Genomic DNA, 16,666 nt, shown 5'->3' with positions numbered 1-16,666 from the left:
GGATCGGGAAAAATCGGTATCGGCAAATTGTCAAAATCAAATAATCGGAATCGGATCGGGAGCAAAAAAAGGTGATCGGGACATCCCTATTTAAAACGTAGTCATCCTCACCTGTGTCTTTAAAAGGCATGCAAAAAAACCGCTCAATCAAATGTGTTGAATACTCAAAAGAATGGGAAATGATTTGGATTAATACAAATGGTTATTTAATAGCCTAAGAAAAAAGAGGCTATTTTATGAGCCCAGGTGCACCGTCTGGTACAAACGTTTTCCCTCATGCGACCCCCTGCTTCTAAGATTGATAATGCCCACATACATCCTGCTGAGCAAACCCAACCAAGAGTGCTTTTATGAACAGCTGGGTGAAGTTGAACACCTTTTATGCCGTGCTCTTTACAGTATGTTCTGTAGCCGGGAGTGTGCACTTCAAGAAGCTTCATCCCTTATTGCACCGGAGTGGATATTTCAGACGTCGTGGCGGCCTCTTTGTGTTCAAGGCTTTCAGCTTTCAGAGGTCACACACCTTGCCACGATGTCACATTATCCAGAGAGATTGAATAGAATTGCACCTAATTGCAAATCGTTTTGTCTTTTAAGGATGCCTATTAAATGTTGCTACTGACTAAGCCCAGTCAAGGCCGAACATCTTGTTCACATCTGGCTTTTTAAAAAGAGCCGCGGCCGAAACACCACGGCCATGAAAACGAAACACATTCATGACTCGTGAAGAAGTTAATTCGAACAACAGAGGCCAAGGAAAGCCATGTAATTTAAAAGAAAACCTGCAAGGATGGTAAACCATTCATAAGGGCAATGGTTTCCAAAGTATAGTAAAAAGAGGGCATTCAAATATGTACAGATAGCGTCCATAGCGTCGATTTGGGATATCGTATCAAGTGTTTTTGTTTTTTTTACACCACACACCTGTTAGAAATATGACTGCCTTTATCCACTTGGTCATTCCAGTATATCTACTTTACTGATGATTATTTATCTAAATTCTCACTGTGTAAATGTTTCTTAAAAAGCACCAATGGTCAACCCAACAATATCATTTGATTCTTTATATCACGTGAAAAGGACAATTACTATTTGGTTAGAGTTGAATTAATACAGCTCCAACCCATTGCCTTAGAAAAGACTCTTGAGAGCGTGTTCAACTACAGATTATATTTTACATGAAAATTATAAAAAAGTATATCTTGCAGAACTGTTAATGTCCTACAACTCTTACGATAGATTTTTAGTGAATATATTTTCAAAGCTTTGTATAATGTAAAGTATAATGTGATTATAATCTTCATATTTCCTTGTTTATTATGCAGCCAAACTCGAAATGGGTAACAAATGAAATACCACCACAAACATGATGGTGAATACTTTAATCAGCCTTTTGCGGGCTGCTATAATAACTCATAAATTGAAGGTTACATACGACTAAAATAAACATGTGTTTTACTGCATTACTCTAATTGTTACCCTCAGCTAAGGTGCAACCCACATGTGGGATTTTCTTTGATATGTTCAAAAGTTTGCTGCAGTCTTTACATGTCTTCAGAGAGACGTCCTATACTTAGTTTGAAGGCTATAAACACCCCTCAGGTGTTTTCACTTTGTCTAATGCTTTGTGGGCGTGAACAGAACCGCCCTGATTGGCATGTGTCTCACTTCTGTGTTACACCAACTTCTTCATTCAGATTTAAATCATTTTGAGACCGAAACAGAAGAATAGCAGTTTCTACATGAGTGAGTCCTAGAACCCGGAAATCCTGTCTTGATGTCAATGATGTTTTGAAAGTGTTTGTGGTTGGACGCCTGATGGGCTATAAAGTCTGTGATCAACACAAGATCACTAGATTTTATATACTTAAAAATACTTTAGGAAACGCTCCATTTGTGAATCTACGAAGCTTCTATGTGTCGTAAAAATGGTGGTTGCTTACAAAGTGAATAAATGAACTACCAAGCGCCATGACGCCGACATTAGCTGCCGTTAGCCGCCTTTAGCTTAGCGGCGGTGATGCGCAGCCATGTGACCGAGATGTAGTTTGCAGTATAGCATTACGTTAGCTTTTTATGCCAATTGCATTTCTCACCTTTAAAAAAAGCACAAATTGGTGTTAATATGTGAATATCATCTTGCTGAACAAAATGTTTAAATATCATGAACGTGTGCTGCCCGGCCCACAAAGCTCATTTCTGCAATATCCTGAAATCCAATATTAAATTCCCATTACTGTTTGTGATGCTTACTCTATGGGTTGGCCTTCAAAAACACGTCAACACCTGCTGGTGGCATTTTTATTTTCTATAAAATGTCTTTACTTTTCGACTGTAAAGCTACATGTTTGCACAACTCACTCCATCTGTGGGAATTCTGTGTTGAACAAGAAAATTAAGAGAAATATTTATAAAAGAAAAATAGGTCAACACTGCACCTCTATAGGCCAGCACCAGGTGCATCCTACTGGAGAGTCTCAAAGAAGTGCACCTTAACCTCTGCATTGATTCCCACCTGTCCCCTCAGCTGGGACACATCATGACATGTTGTCCACACAAAAAGAGACATGTTCCTCTTTTCACTCGAGGAAGGCTTCCTGCAGATACAACCACACGATAGATGGAGGGTTCATGCTGTGGGACCGACAATGACAGGGACACCGAAAGTGGGGAAAGAAGGGTAAACCTTTATATAGAGTCGGGGGTATATTTTTAGGAACATCAAGCAGTACATAACAGCTTCTCTGCAAAGTGTCCCGCTGTCTGTCCTGACAGTTGTAGGAGATGAAAGAGGAGGAAACCTACTTCTCATCAAAGTTCAGTTCTGTTCAGATCTTTAGGTCAGAGAGGCTACTGACGAACATCTGCTTTTCATGAAGCCTCTCAAACTATGTTATTGCTTATCTTACTGCTGGCTCCTTTCTGCAAGACGAACCTTCTGCTGTGTTTGCAGTAACTTCTGTTGCCTCACATCTAGTGAATGCATATTAAAGATAATAAACAACACTTAAGGTGGGTTGCAGCGGCTAGAATACGCTACAAGTTGATCCGTGTTAGTTTGCATAATTCAAAAAGAAATCTGTGCTTTCCTTATGACTATAGCAGGGTTTATCTATGTCACTCAAACGAAAAATAACAATCATGGTTGAATAATGGCACACATCATGGCGTCACTTTTTCTAAACATGAAGCTGCTTTCACAAAAACGTATCCTGTAAAAGAATGTGTTAACACACCTAGGAAATTAGGATTCAGATGAGAAATTCATTTCTAACTTTACATTATAGTTTGCAATACTCAATGTTACTGACATCTAGATATCAGTAACTCACACAGAGTGCAGAACATCAAGACTTCTTACAACATGTGAGTGAACTTCATACTTCAACTTATTTATATAACTTCATAGCTGTTCCTGAAGGCAACTAGGACTTTAATAAGACTGAAGGATCATAGGAGTAGAAGGAGCATACCTGATGAGCTAAGAACAGACAGCTACTGAAAGAAAAAGAGACATATTGAAGATATGCATTGGTAAAGTGCATTGTGTGGTCATTTCAAATGTAAAAGAACGAGACGAAGGTTACCTAAACCTTGAGCCGTTTAAGAAGATGTCACTAGAGATGTCCCGATCCGATCACGTGATCGGGGATCGGAGCCGATCACGTGATTTTCAAAAGATCGGAATCGGGAGGGAAAAAAATCGGGGATCGGGATCTTTTTTTTTTTTTANTGACCTGCAGACACACTGACATAATTATCTATTCACAAGAACATTGTTCTGTTCAAAATCAAAACAACACACACACACACACACACACACACACACACACACACACACACACACACACACACACACACCTTTAATTGTTTGACTTGTGTGCTTCTGTAGTTAGGGACATTATGTTATCCCTGCTCATCCCTTAGCGGCCACTTCTCACTCAACTATTACATCACTCTGGAGGCCATACAGAGGTCACATAGGTGCCGACACATATTATGTGAGTAAATCTTTTCTGGTGAGCTGAATGTGTTTTTTTTTAATTACCCACTTTATGTTCACCGATTGTCCTATTGGGTTAAATACAAAACTGGTTAATTGACTAAAAAAGGACATATAATACAATGGCACACTTGATAACAGATGCAAACTAGGACTACATTTGTGATACTTGAAAAACATTATTTAGGAGAAAATACGTTTGCTAAAACATTATGCCGTCTTGTTGTATTGGAGCGAGAGCAAACATGTTGACCTTTTCCATTTTAAACCATAATCCATATAAGTAAATCAGTAATTATTGTAAAGAGAAACACTGTGCTTCTCCTGCTACTAGAGAACAGATATTTGACCAGTTTAATTACTTTCTTAACTTCCTTTAAGAGCAATTCTAACCTTTTGCTATACAAAGAACACAGATCCTACCAAGCATTTCGTCTGTTCTGTCGTTCAACAAGAAAAAGAAGAGATTGAGATTCTAGGGTTGTCTTCCCATTAATGGCATGTCAATCTGTTCCATTATGAGTAGAAAATATTCTCGTTATGGTGACATATTTCCATTTAATGCATTTATAATATAACAAGTTGTCAGACTTTTCTCCCTTGAGCAGCTCTGCATGTGCTACATACCATTTTAACTTGACCTCTTTTCGTCTCTTTTACAGTCTTATGCTTTCTACTTCAATTTCTCTCAACCAATATTTTATAACTTTTTTCTTACAGCTGTGCCTCAGATGTTTTTTTTACTTATTTGTAAACACATATCTAATTTTTATAATCAAATTCTTAGTTTTCCTCTCCTTCCCTCTCTCACTTTCATTTGTTCCCATCTCGCCCTCCCTCAATGGCACGCTCAGTGGAGGTTGCATTATTGATAGGAGTTTCTATCTGTGGCATCTGCTCCTTCTCTCCCCCCCTCACTCTTTCTCCCCCCCTTTCTCCCTCGTTCAGTGTGTGCCTGGCCTGATGCAGCTTGGCAGGTACTTAGGACAACATCAATCTTTCATACAAACATCACACACAAACACACACACACACACACACACACACACACACACACACAAACACACACACAGAAAACTGTGCATATAGCAGCTTTACCCAAATGTTTGTGCGCAGGAGCAGAGGGTGGTTATGGGAGAGAGGAGTACAAAAATAACTTTTTTCCTCCCCCCCTGCCTTCCGTCTTGCCTCTGTGATTTTACATGCAGGGGAGACTTTGACAAACGCTACACTTCCATGAAATCCTGATCCATTTTCAAAGTGGCACGGTTTTCAGAAATAACCTACCGTAGTGAGCAGATGAAATGGTGATGATAACCCCAACAGAAGAGTAACAAACCACATCTGAACACAGCCATTCATTGCCCCTGGTGCAGGTGCTTTGGAGCGATGTGAAATCGAGCAAAAATAAGAGCAATTGTACCAAATAAAACGACTAGAACGACCTACATTTCATTCGATACAATGTCTCTGTATCACAACTCTTATTTCAGTTTACCAGTCACCCTAATCTTGAAGGATGAACAAGCACACAGCGACAAAGACACTTAGAAGCAAAAAGTACAAAGAGTGTGATGTTGATGGAGGAAAGCAAAGATAACGTTTCTCAGATGTTTCTCTAAAGGTGAGGACACCTGTTTTTTTGCAGTGTTCTGACTGACTTCTCTAAAATGAAAATGAAAAGACATGCCAAGCAACAGAGAGAGAGAGAGAGAGAGAGAGAGAGAGAGAGAGAGAGAATGAGAAAGCACTTGTTCTCTCTCCTCCTCACACTCACAGAGATGCAGGCACACTCACAGATGGAAAGAGTAAATCTTTTTGTTTGAGGCATACAGCGCAACCAACACTATAAAAGAGCATAATCACATAATGTAGCGGCTGTAGACTACTGGAGGGAAACACCACAGCTGTCTCTTTCCTACTGTGTGTGTGTGTGTGTGTGTGTGTGTGTGTGTGTGTGTGTGTGTGTGTGTGTGTGTGTGTGTGTGTGTGTGTGTGTGTTTGTGTGTGGGAGCATGTGAATTATGAAGCAATTTCAGGTGAACCCAGTGGTCTGGCAAGAGAAGGCTGCACTAAGTTTAATTTTCTCTGGGACATTTAGCATTTACCTGGCAGGTCAAATTAAAGGAAAATCATGGCGGCTTGAGATTTATTTGTTTACAATTCATTATCAACTGGACACAAACTGCTTTGGTTAAGGTTAAATGGCTTGTAACAGCATAGCATTTCCTACGGGGGAAAAAAAAGGAAAAGTCAGTGTATTGATTAAAGATTATTTTTTACACCAAGGTTGAAAATCCATAGTGTTAGATAAACTTGTACAACACCATAAATTGTTTTAATCTTTCAAAAATAAATAAAAATAATAACCCTTAATCACAAGGCTCACCTTCCGGATTAACTTCCTCAGGGTCCATATTAGCATTGATATTACTGCACCTGATGCAACTAGCTGACACTTACGGCTTGCTTTTCCACAAGAGAAGAAATACTTGACACTATGATGATCTATGATTAGAGGGTTACGGAAACTAGAGAAGGTAAAGGTGGATCCACTGTAACAAACACAGAAAAGCTGCATTTATTTCAACAGCAATATCCCTTTCCCTTTATGTACTTGACTGTCTTGTCTGTGAATCTCTATTTCTCTCTGTAATAAGCTTTCAGCAAGTTAACTACATTTGACCCCAACTCAACTCTCATGGCATCTCTTTGTGGCTTTGCTGCACTGCAATTACAACTTCATCACACAGAGGGAGGTAAGCAGGGTTAGGGATGGGTTGGTGGTATATTGATGCTGCAGGGAAAGGGGATAAGATCAACTTCATACAGTGCGTTGATGCGATTAGAAGAAACAGGGAGAAGCGGGCTGAAAAGAGAAGAGACCAAAAGCGCAATTAGATAGCAGATGGTTGGCGTTCAGATTCAGGAATGAACGCTGTGAACCATGAGGCTTAATTTATGGCTTTGTTCAATCATGCCACCAACCCATCATACGATTTTACAATGCTGATTTAACATTAGCACCTTGCCGAGAGCATTATAATCAAAAATGCTGGGGTCAGACACAGAGTCACAGAGAGGACAGGAAACATCAACGGAGGAAAAGAGCAGAGATCTTTGTTATTTCCTGCCTTCGTCTCGAGATTGACCATCAATCTCTACATGGACCTGTTTTTTTTCAATCACACTGCGCGTTTACGTCTGTTTGCAAGCCAGACTGACTCTGTTCATGGTCAAAGTCTGTCATTATTTCCTGCCCACCTCCTCTCTGCTTCTATACTCTCTGTCTTTGCTCTCTTTATCACTTGTTACTGCCTCCACTCCTAATTCAGTCAATGTTGCTTCCTTGCTTTCTCTATTTCACCTCGCCTTTCTCAATGTTAGTTCCCTCCTTCACATCAACATTGTTATTTGAATCTGGTGAAAACAGCTAAAAATGTATCTTTCATGACCTCTTTTATCACAGATCGTTAAATATTCTGCCTGTTTTACTACTCCTCTCATCCTTTAGTATCATTCGCTATGTACTTCTCCCTGCGGTCAGCTGTGTGTCCCTGGCATTCATTCAGAAACTCCTCCTGTTACTATGTTCAGTGTCCTCTCTGGCTCTGCGATATAACATCGATATCGGATGTACCAATTATTCTACTGTTGCCTGCTGTGGCAGCATTTCTGCTCCCCTCACTCACTACCACATGCAATGTGTTACATGCTGCTTATGGAAGATCTAGTTGTAAACTCTAAATGGAAGAAAAGCAGGCATTTTTAAAAACTACATCAACCAGCCATTCATTTAACCTGTGTTTCTCAAACTTTTTCATACCAAGGACCACTTAATCAATAAAAAAACACTCGCGGACCACCAAACTCCACAACTATCCAAAAACACATCGTTTTTCTAGAACAGATTACAAATCGCCTGAAAATGGTACAAACAAGTGGAAACATGTGTGATGAAGGTGTTGCCCTGGGCTATATCATGCAATCGAAAGTGAAACGTAAGCTCGCTCCATTGTGGAGATATTCCCGCGAGAGTACGGAAAACTTAAATGTATTTATTTATTTCAAATGTGAAATGTTACCAATATACTCACGGACCACTAGGGGGCGCTCACGGACCACCAGTGGTCCGCGGACCACACTTTGAGAAGCACTGAAGGATATACAGTAACAATGCGATCAGAAACAGTGCCGGACATCTGATTCATGCACATGGTGAATGAAAATAAATTCCATAATTTCACCAAAGGCTGGGAGGGCTTTAAAAACCTCGGATGTGGAGATGGTATAGATTTTTTTCCTTTTGCTCGGGCATGAAGCAAAGGTGAGTCATATTAAAGGATTCTTCTGCAGCGGACTGAATTCTTCAGAGACCAACCATTGTCATGCAATAACTTGCACAATACTGCCTCTGTTATCTGGGCTGTAACAGAATGGCCATAATGTTATACCCTCATTCCTATCATGTGATATCAGAATTACTAATGTATTTTTATATTAATATGCATATCTAATTATCATATTATTTTTCTCCATCTATGCTTCTCTCATGGCTGATGCTCTATGAGTTTCTCACTCTCAGAGGACTAGATAATTCTAGTAATTCTAAATAATCTAGATAATCTATAATTCTATAATTCCTATATCCATGCGATAATATCCTATGGATATAGGGTTTCATAATGGTTGCTACATTTTAGAAAAATAAAAGGTCAAATAAACAAGAATTTAATTCAAAGTTGTATAAAAATAAGGAGTTAAAATAGAAATGGAAAAAATAGAATGTAAATATTTATGTTATGAGAAATCAAAGTAAATTAGGTGTGGATTTCTCTGTTAAAGCATTTTTAATAAACACTATTAAGGTCTGCAAGAACCGGATTTAATATGCCAGCGAAAGAGTCACACTTTGTTCAGCGTGAGATCTCATGTGAAATCAGGAGCAGACCACATCCTCAAGGCTCCTCTTATCTTAACAACCGGTCAGCACGCGTCTTCCCACACAACGTTGGACACGTGTGAAGGCCATTCTGACCCATGGTGAGACCTAACCATGACAAAGTGGAAACCATCTCCTCATAGCTAATCAATTTGTTTCACATCACCTTTGACAGTACTAAACATATAGCCATCTTCTGCAGCTTGTTAGCTACTAATCACATGTTATCTGGTAGAATATTGCCATAAACAGCATGGTTAAACTAATCCCATTGGACCTTTATTTTTATGTTACTAGCATTTCAATTTTGAGCATTTAAATCTAAGTAAGTGCATGTCAGAACATTTCCATTGTTAAACACAGCAGACAGGACATAGGGCCTGGACATACTTGGCAAGGTCATGTTTGAGTCCAGATTGACTAAAGTAGATATTTTTCAGCTGCAGAGAGATTGACAAAACACATTGGAATGGCAGTTAACAACATTCAACTTCCATCATTTGCCTGCAATGCATCTTGACACCTGTCATCTGTAAAGCTGACAGAAGCTTGGAGTTTTAGCATAACGGTGTGTGCTGTCCTAGGTTAGCAGCACCACAAATAGAGAAAATAGTGACTCAGGATACCATATAAAGTTATGGGATGCTAACATTGTACTAATTGTATTAGTTTAGGAGACGTCATGTAGGATGTAAAATGTTTCAGTATGCAAAAAAGCATTGCGTTTCACAATATATGCAAAACCGTGATGTATTCTTGCATGAACATACACCCACACATAATCCCATAAAAACAAACACATGCTATTATCAAGGGAGCAAAGGATAAAAAGGTTTCAATAGTATAGATTATGCAGAAGTTCATCCACATGAGAGGGAGCCAAGATATAAGAACAAATGTACTAAACTCTTATTAGGTATAGGACAATGCCTGTAAAAATAACTATGGCTAGAAAATGTATACACACTGCATGGTATACACTTTATTTAAATGCCTACATGTAGTCCATGCCAAATAAATCAATAAACAGGTGAAGCCTGAAGTTTTCCAATTCTGTTGTTTACAACCTATCTTACCAGAACTTGCTCTGGTCTACCATTATTCACACACAGCTGATAACCGAGGTTAATGATCTAAGTCAAAGAGATTGCCTCTGGAGCCGGCATGCAAAAACATAATGGCAGTGGAAGACCAATCATTTGCCTTTCTCCCTCTTTTCTTGTTATGCTTGTTTTGACAGCATTATGAGTTACATTTTTTAAAGGTCAAACAGTGTTCATCTTTAATACAGTTTCTGATAGTTATCAACATTACAGGGTGTATCAACATGTGTCTGAAATAGTTGGTAGAAACAGATCTACTCCAAGAATCCCAAAACAAATTAGTCTTTATCCTACACAAGCACAAGAGGAGGGTGACTAATCATGCTGATTTTAAGGATCAGTATCACATCTTTTTGGATGTCGAACACTTTGGTACTTAAGATACAAAAGATTTGTGTTTGTTCTCACCAAAATGAAATGTTGTCTGTCAGCTTAATTTAATAAAAAATCAAATATGATATATAGGTTGAATTTGACAGCAGAGGAACAATTACATTTGCATCAGAAAATATTTATTGCAGGGTTCCTAAAAAATAAATACAAATGGGGACGTGAGGGATGATTTATTGAGTCTCTCCGTGGTATCTGAACACATAAAAAGTTTCAGTTTAGAGAACTGAGTATGAAATATTACCTTTGAGTCTATCATTTTATAATTGGTCATATTTTGTCTTTTCCCATCATCAGAAATGATCCACAGCTGAGGCTATTGGGAATTTGATCACTAGTTTTAAAGACATCCTCAATCAACAAAAGTGATGGATCAGTTTTGGATATGACCAGGACGGGAAAACAAATGTAGGGATCGCCGTCTCCTCTGGAGATGTCGAATATGCCGATTTTAATTGTATGTCAATTCATTCAACACTTTTTTAAGCGCTGGAATTGCACCTGACCACAGCCATTGTTTGAGTCACATCACTGCGTAGCTACTGGCTAATAATAAACCATTTAGCATTAAACTTGAACTCATTCCAATTCATTGTTGCCAGCATGGTATTATAATTTGTTTCCAACAACGGCAAGGCTTCATAAGTTTAAAGAAAACATAACTGTCTCCTCTGTTTCAAGATCATAAATGCTTCATCCTCTTTCTGACGTTCACTTAAATACTAAAGGTTATAGTCTGTTCTTAAATTCCTTTAGGGTGTATTGGCCATTTACCTCCCAATAGTTGTAATTATGGTCAAGAATGTAATGGTACAGTTATACGACATTAGGGTTTGTGGTAAACCAAGAACTGCCTTTGGGGCACTTTGTTTTTACCACAAGAAGGTGCGTAAGTAAGCAGGTGCATGTGTGGAAGTGTGATGTCTTGAGACTGCTGCATGCATGCACTCATAAATATGTTTGACAAACTGCAGAAGATCTCTTATATAATGGCAAAGTGCTTCAGTACATTTGCGGAATAAATACGGAATTTATATGCATGCTCTTCTTGTCTCTCTCCACACACACACACACACACACACACACACACACACACACACACACACACACACACACACACACACACACTAGTGTATTTCTTATCATCTCATCGAGTCCCTCCCTCCCCATATGATTACTCAAATTGTACTATTAACAAAACATAATGTTACCTTTGATTATGACAAAGCCCTTCTTTTGAAGTCCAATTCAAAAGCATAATGATCCCATTACTGTATTTACTGGTGGTTGGCAACTGTACGCCCACATGCTCAGTATCTGCATTGTCTCACCCACTCACTAGGTGCTGGTGGGAAGGTAGAGATACAGTTTTGAGTAGATCATGCAATAATGCTGCACAGGCATAAAGCATCTCTGACTGTCACACACACACACATACATTTACACACATACACACACTGCAACACTATCAGGGTCACGATCACAGTCATTTGCAGTTGGAATGTTACCAGGAAAACAAACCTCCAGTTACAACTTCCCATGCATATTAAAATGACAGAGGTGGTACATTTAATAAGCCCCAGTGCAGTAAATAAAAAAAGGTATTTTACATTAATGACAAAAAGGAAATAGTGTGCAAGCAATGCAAGTCTAAGGATGTCTACAAGTGTCCACCTCCACCCCACAGATGACAATTAACTGCGCTATTGACCATGTTCTTGAATGAAGTGCTTCATGGATGGCACCTACACCACCACCTATTACATCTATATGGACCCACACGCCCATTTAAACGCTTATACTAAAGACACAGGCCTGCGTCTGTAAGGGGAGATAACCCTCTTTACCGTCTCACCTGCTCGTTCGCTGCCAGCTCTTTCTCCAGCTGTCGGTGTTTGTTGTGCCACACCAAATAGTGGATAGGAAAACGACTCTTCTCCGGAGTTTTCTTTGAAGAAATCATCCTCTGATCATAGTTTGCCTCCTCCTGTGTCTCCTAGATTTGAGCTATACTTTGTTAATATTTATGCTATTTAATCAAACATATCATCCTTTATCGGCGCTGGTGCCCAACGGCAGCCTTACGCGTCAGAAACAGTGAATGACTACCGGCTTGCTCTGCTAAGAATAAACAGCAAAGCCCCGTGAAAAACATTTATGGAAATAACCCCGTCGTTTAGCTGTCTCTGTAGATTAGGCTACACCTTTATGTCTTAACCACCCGTTCATCCACCTCTTGCCTCCCTCTCTCTTTCTCCCCTGCCTACTCCAACACATCTATTCTCCTCCTCTCCTCCCATCCGGTGGTGACTGAGAAAGCTGCTGACAAGCTGCAATGAAATGTGCGCAAACTCAGCCAATCCGCTGTCAGGGATGTTGGGATAAAACATATGTTTAGTGTTAAAGAAACGCAGAAATTATACACACATTATTGAAAGGTAGATACCGATATACCCCCTACAGTAATCCCAAAATGTTATACTAAAAGGTATAACGAGTAGCTGGACTGCAAATGAAAATGCATCAATTAAAAGTCTAAATCAAACATATATTCCTTGATGCTGCAGGATTCGTTGTATGTATAAAATCTTGTGGGCCTTATAGTTTTTTTCTTTCATTCACATCTACATCTTGTCTTTGATTGTCTAGATGCCATATTGAATGGAATCTGTGTTTTAAATGTTTTGTTTGTGTTTGTACTGTGCTCATACTCTATGGCACAACAAATCAAATACAAATGGTCTACATATTCATACTGAATATATTTTTTGATCTGGTAGCTACCAAATCCACAAATGAGCTTATCCTTTTTTGTGAAATAATACAATCAATACATGTTTTGTTCAAGGGAAATGTCAGTTATAAGGTTTCAAAAGGGATCAGATACTTTCACATTTTGATTATTTGCTTCTTTGTGGAAAAAGGCTAATGCAGATCCAAAATTCAGTAAATAATATTGAACCAATAAGACAATAAATAAATTATTTAAGGAGGCTGTGGCTCAGTGGAATAGTGCGCTGAACTTAGTACGCTGAACTTAGTACGCTGAACTTTGAATCAGGGGATAGCAAGTTCGAGTCCCACTGCAGTCATCATGTCGTTGTGTCCCTGGGCAAAACACTTCACCCCAAATTGCTCCTGTGGGGATTGTCCACAGTATTGAATGTGTGTAAGTTGCTTTAGATATATGCGTCTAACAAGTAACTAATAATAATAAATATATGCCTGATACATACATTAAAACACAACTCAGCTATGGGTTAAAATGTAAACACACACATTTAAATGCATACTCTTTTTTGATCATCTTTGTGTGAAATGCATCTCACCTTAACATAATGACAGGATGATCTTGCCCTCTCTCCTCCCCAGCCCCTTCCATAGGTAGGCTACTGCTGTAGGGTGTGTGTGTGTGTGTGTGTGTGCGGAAACTGACAGGTAGAGAGCTGCCGTCTCCCGGTGAGTTGCAGGCAATGCAACGAAGATATTTAGTAAATATTCCGATATGAGCTTCATACGAACAGCCATATTAAATATGTTTGCATAATTTAGCTCCAGATTGGAGTTCAGAAGCGGACGTGGGCGAAGAGACCGCAGGAACAAACGGGAAATCGAACTGTCAGCTGGCCGGGAAAACTGATCACATCACCCGGCTTCCGGGGATTCAGGGGCCGCATCGGTTGACGGCAGACGTCGGTCGGTAGCTCGGGGGAGTACGGGCGAACATCCACATCATCGCCAGTATCCACCTCTGATTTTCAGCGATTTTCAAGATGTCAAGAAAGCTACAAAGGACAGAAGTCTGCGCCGACTGCAGTGCGCCAGGTAAGAAGGAGGGAAATAAATCAAAACTAGACCACTAACATATGTGGAACAATACGTCGGGAGGGCGATATGATGGGACAACAGGGCCGAAGCTGCTGTCACTGTCAGCGGGTCCGCGGAGCAGGAAAGCGGCTAGGGCTTTCGGGAGTCGCTTAGGCCCAAAATAAACAGTGAAAATAGGCGTGTTATCACAATGGGAACATATTTGGCTAATAGCGGCTTAGCGTTAATTGAGAAGCTAAATATCTATATTGATTTGACCAAGACCATATGCAAAGCTACCAGTTTGTTTGCTGCAGTGGAAGATCTGAGTGTCCGGTTTATGAAGCCTTCCTGCTTGAACAGACGTTTGTTTTGATTTTTGTGACCGGGACAGACTTCTAAAAGCGTTAGCTTAGCCTTGCTAACGAGCAGGCTATTTTCAATCAATGTGCTGCTGACTTCTACAAAGCATTTTGTATACCCCTGGAATAGAACCACACATTATCATTCCTACATTTCAAAACCACTGTGTTATTTTTGGTCCTTGTCTTTGGTGTTTTTTAGAGGGTGTACCTAGCTACAGTTGCTAGCTTAGCTAGCTAGTCTAGCTAACTTTTGCTAAACGGCAAGTTATTGCTAACGCTTCACACACATCTAGTCCTTTTGACGGAATCTGACATTCGTTATTCATAGTTGACGTAGACTGCTGAAAAGCCCTGAAAAGCATACATAATTAAGTGAACGTGTTTAATGTAACGTTATTTTATACTGATTTATTTGGTTGTACAATGTTTAGTCTCCTTTCAGTTTACAACATTTTCACCAACGAAGGGGGAATTTAACGCAACAGGAGGAAACTCCATTGAATTCAACGTGAATTGGAATATTATAATTATTTTCAAACTAATTGAAACTTATTAATATGTTGTGTATATGGCACTGTATAACAGGTTTTCTTTGCCCCCATATTGCGTAGAGATGATGCCAAATCAATATAGGTTTCCCCTCCTTTGCCTCTAGCTGGCAAATGTAGCCTCACATGCCCTCATGCCTAGTTTGAAGCACTTCATTATTTGTGTGTGAGTTGCTGGCATTCAGTCATGTGTACATGCATTACAACAGCTGCCCTCTTCACAGCTGCTCCCCCCTGATAGCAGTGTGTGTGTAAAACTGTCATAAGCTTTAGGGCCTTACTTCTCACTGCTCCAAATCTGGCTACACCAAGCCTCTGTTTTACGACATGAACCTTTTTCCTGCCACTACTATATACTTAACCCCCTGCTGTCTTCCCTCCTACCCCATCAAGTGCATTTCCTGCTTCAAACTGACCAGCACTAACCAACCACAGTTCAACACTTTTTTTTAATGCTATTGCAATATACAAACAGTCTAATGTGTGAGGTCCCTGCCAAATAAATCCCGTAGGCAGAGATTTGTGTGTATGTTGTAGGGTTTGCCTCTTGACATGTATTTCCTTTCAAATGTTTCATAATTGTGGTGAGCTTTTTTCTGTTGGTGTAGGCTACCTGTTTCTAGCTTTACATTTCTTCTACTGCTGCTATTCACATGTAGCCCCTCCTTATGACGACATGCACACACACGCAGTGCGTTCTGCAAAGTGCTGACCTAGCCACGGGTGACAGGACACCTCCCTACAACCCAGCTTTGTGTCATACTAAGGGATAACTAAATGGCATAGCTTCAAAGGATAACTGATCCTCACTGTCCAAGCCAAGCTTCAGGAGGCTTTATGTCACCCCACAATCTGCACGGTTTATAGCAACAATGAATCATGCTGTCATGATAGTAAACTTTGTATTGAGACAGATGGGATTGTATAATACAAAATCTCAGTATTGTGTAAGCACTTTAGAGGCAAGTTATTATGGTGTACGTAGGGGAGAATGTCAAGGTTACATATCCTGTCGTTATCAAAGTGTGTAATCAAGCAATAACTTTTGTGGCAACAAATTAAGATAATATATTATATTGTGCCTATCCTTGGCCGCGAAAAGGGCTGATAGTAGCAGATGTCCACAAAAAATCTCGCTCGCCTCATAGATGCGTCTCTGAAAGATGTTTAATTAAGAGTTATATCATGACTCGCTACACCCGTGAAGAAATATGCAAATTATAACAATACATATTGTTAACTCTGTGTTATGGCTCTAGAATGGACTCGCAGTGGATAAGTGCTCAGCTGAATGCAACGTCTAAGCTCAATAGGTGCTGTCACACTTATTTTTTGTTTTCTGTTGTTGGAACGTTCTGGCGTTTATGCACGTGTCGCTAGTGCCGGTGTTGAAATCGGAGTCTTCCGTGACTGGTCTATCAGTCTTTCGATTTGACGTGCCCTCTGTGAGGTTCTATCATGTCGTTGACTGCTGGAAAACCGCATGTAGTCATATGCCGGGGGACTGT

At 39.7% G+C, this 16,666-nt stretch overlaps 2 protein-coding genes and 1 long non-coding RNA gene across 3 annotated transcripts in view; 2 read left to right on the top strand and 1 right to left on the bottom strand.

Moving 5' to 3' along the window:
* The window catches only part of LOC104964472 (uncharacterized), a 9,004-nt gene extending 4,649 nt beyond the window's left edge, over nt 1-4,355 (top strand). The window contains exon 3 of the long non-coding RNA XR_800423.1: nt 4,345-4,355. This is a non-coding gene — a long non-coding RNA (uncharacterized lncRNA). The remainder of the gene's footprint in view (nt 1-4,344) is intronic.
* Nucleotides 1-12,718, bottom strand: part of ankrd13b (ankyrin repeat domain 13B) — a 53,987-nt gene extending 41,269 nt beyond the window's left edge. The window contains exon 1 of the mRNA XM_010793269.1: nt 12,294-12,718. Coding sequence (XP_010791571.1) covers nt 12,294-12,401 — 108 coding nt within the window. The 5' untranslated portion in view covers nt 12,402-12,718. The remainder of the gene's footprint in view (nt 1-12,293) is intronic.
* A 1,157-nt stretch (nt 12,719-13,875) lies between these two features.
* The window catches only part of git1 (G protein-coupled receptor kinase interacting ArfGAP 1), a 26,198-nt gene continuing 23,407 nt past the window's right edge, over nt 13,876-16,666 (top strand). Inside the window, exon 1 of the mRNA XM_010793266.1 lies at nt 13,876-14,263. Coding sequence (XP_010791568.1) covers nt 14,212-14,263 — 52 coding nt within the window. The 5' untranslated portion in view covers nt 13,876-14,211. The remainder of the gene's footprint in view (nt 14,264-16,666) is intronic.

The sequence above is a fragment of the Notothenia coriiceps genome, unplaced genomic scaffold, assembly GCF_000735185.1.
Source record: "Notothenia coriiceps isolate Sejong01 unplaced genomic scaffold, NC01 NC01_scaffold00037244, whole genome shotgun sequence".
NCBI classification, from domain to species: Eukaryota; Metazoa; Chordata; class Actinopteri; order Perciformes; family Nototheniidae; genus Notothenia; species Notothenia coriiceps.
The sequence above is the reverse complement of the archived record's forward strand: the minus strand, read 5'-3'. Positions and strand labels throughout refer to the sequence as shown.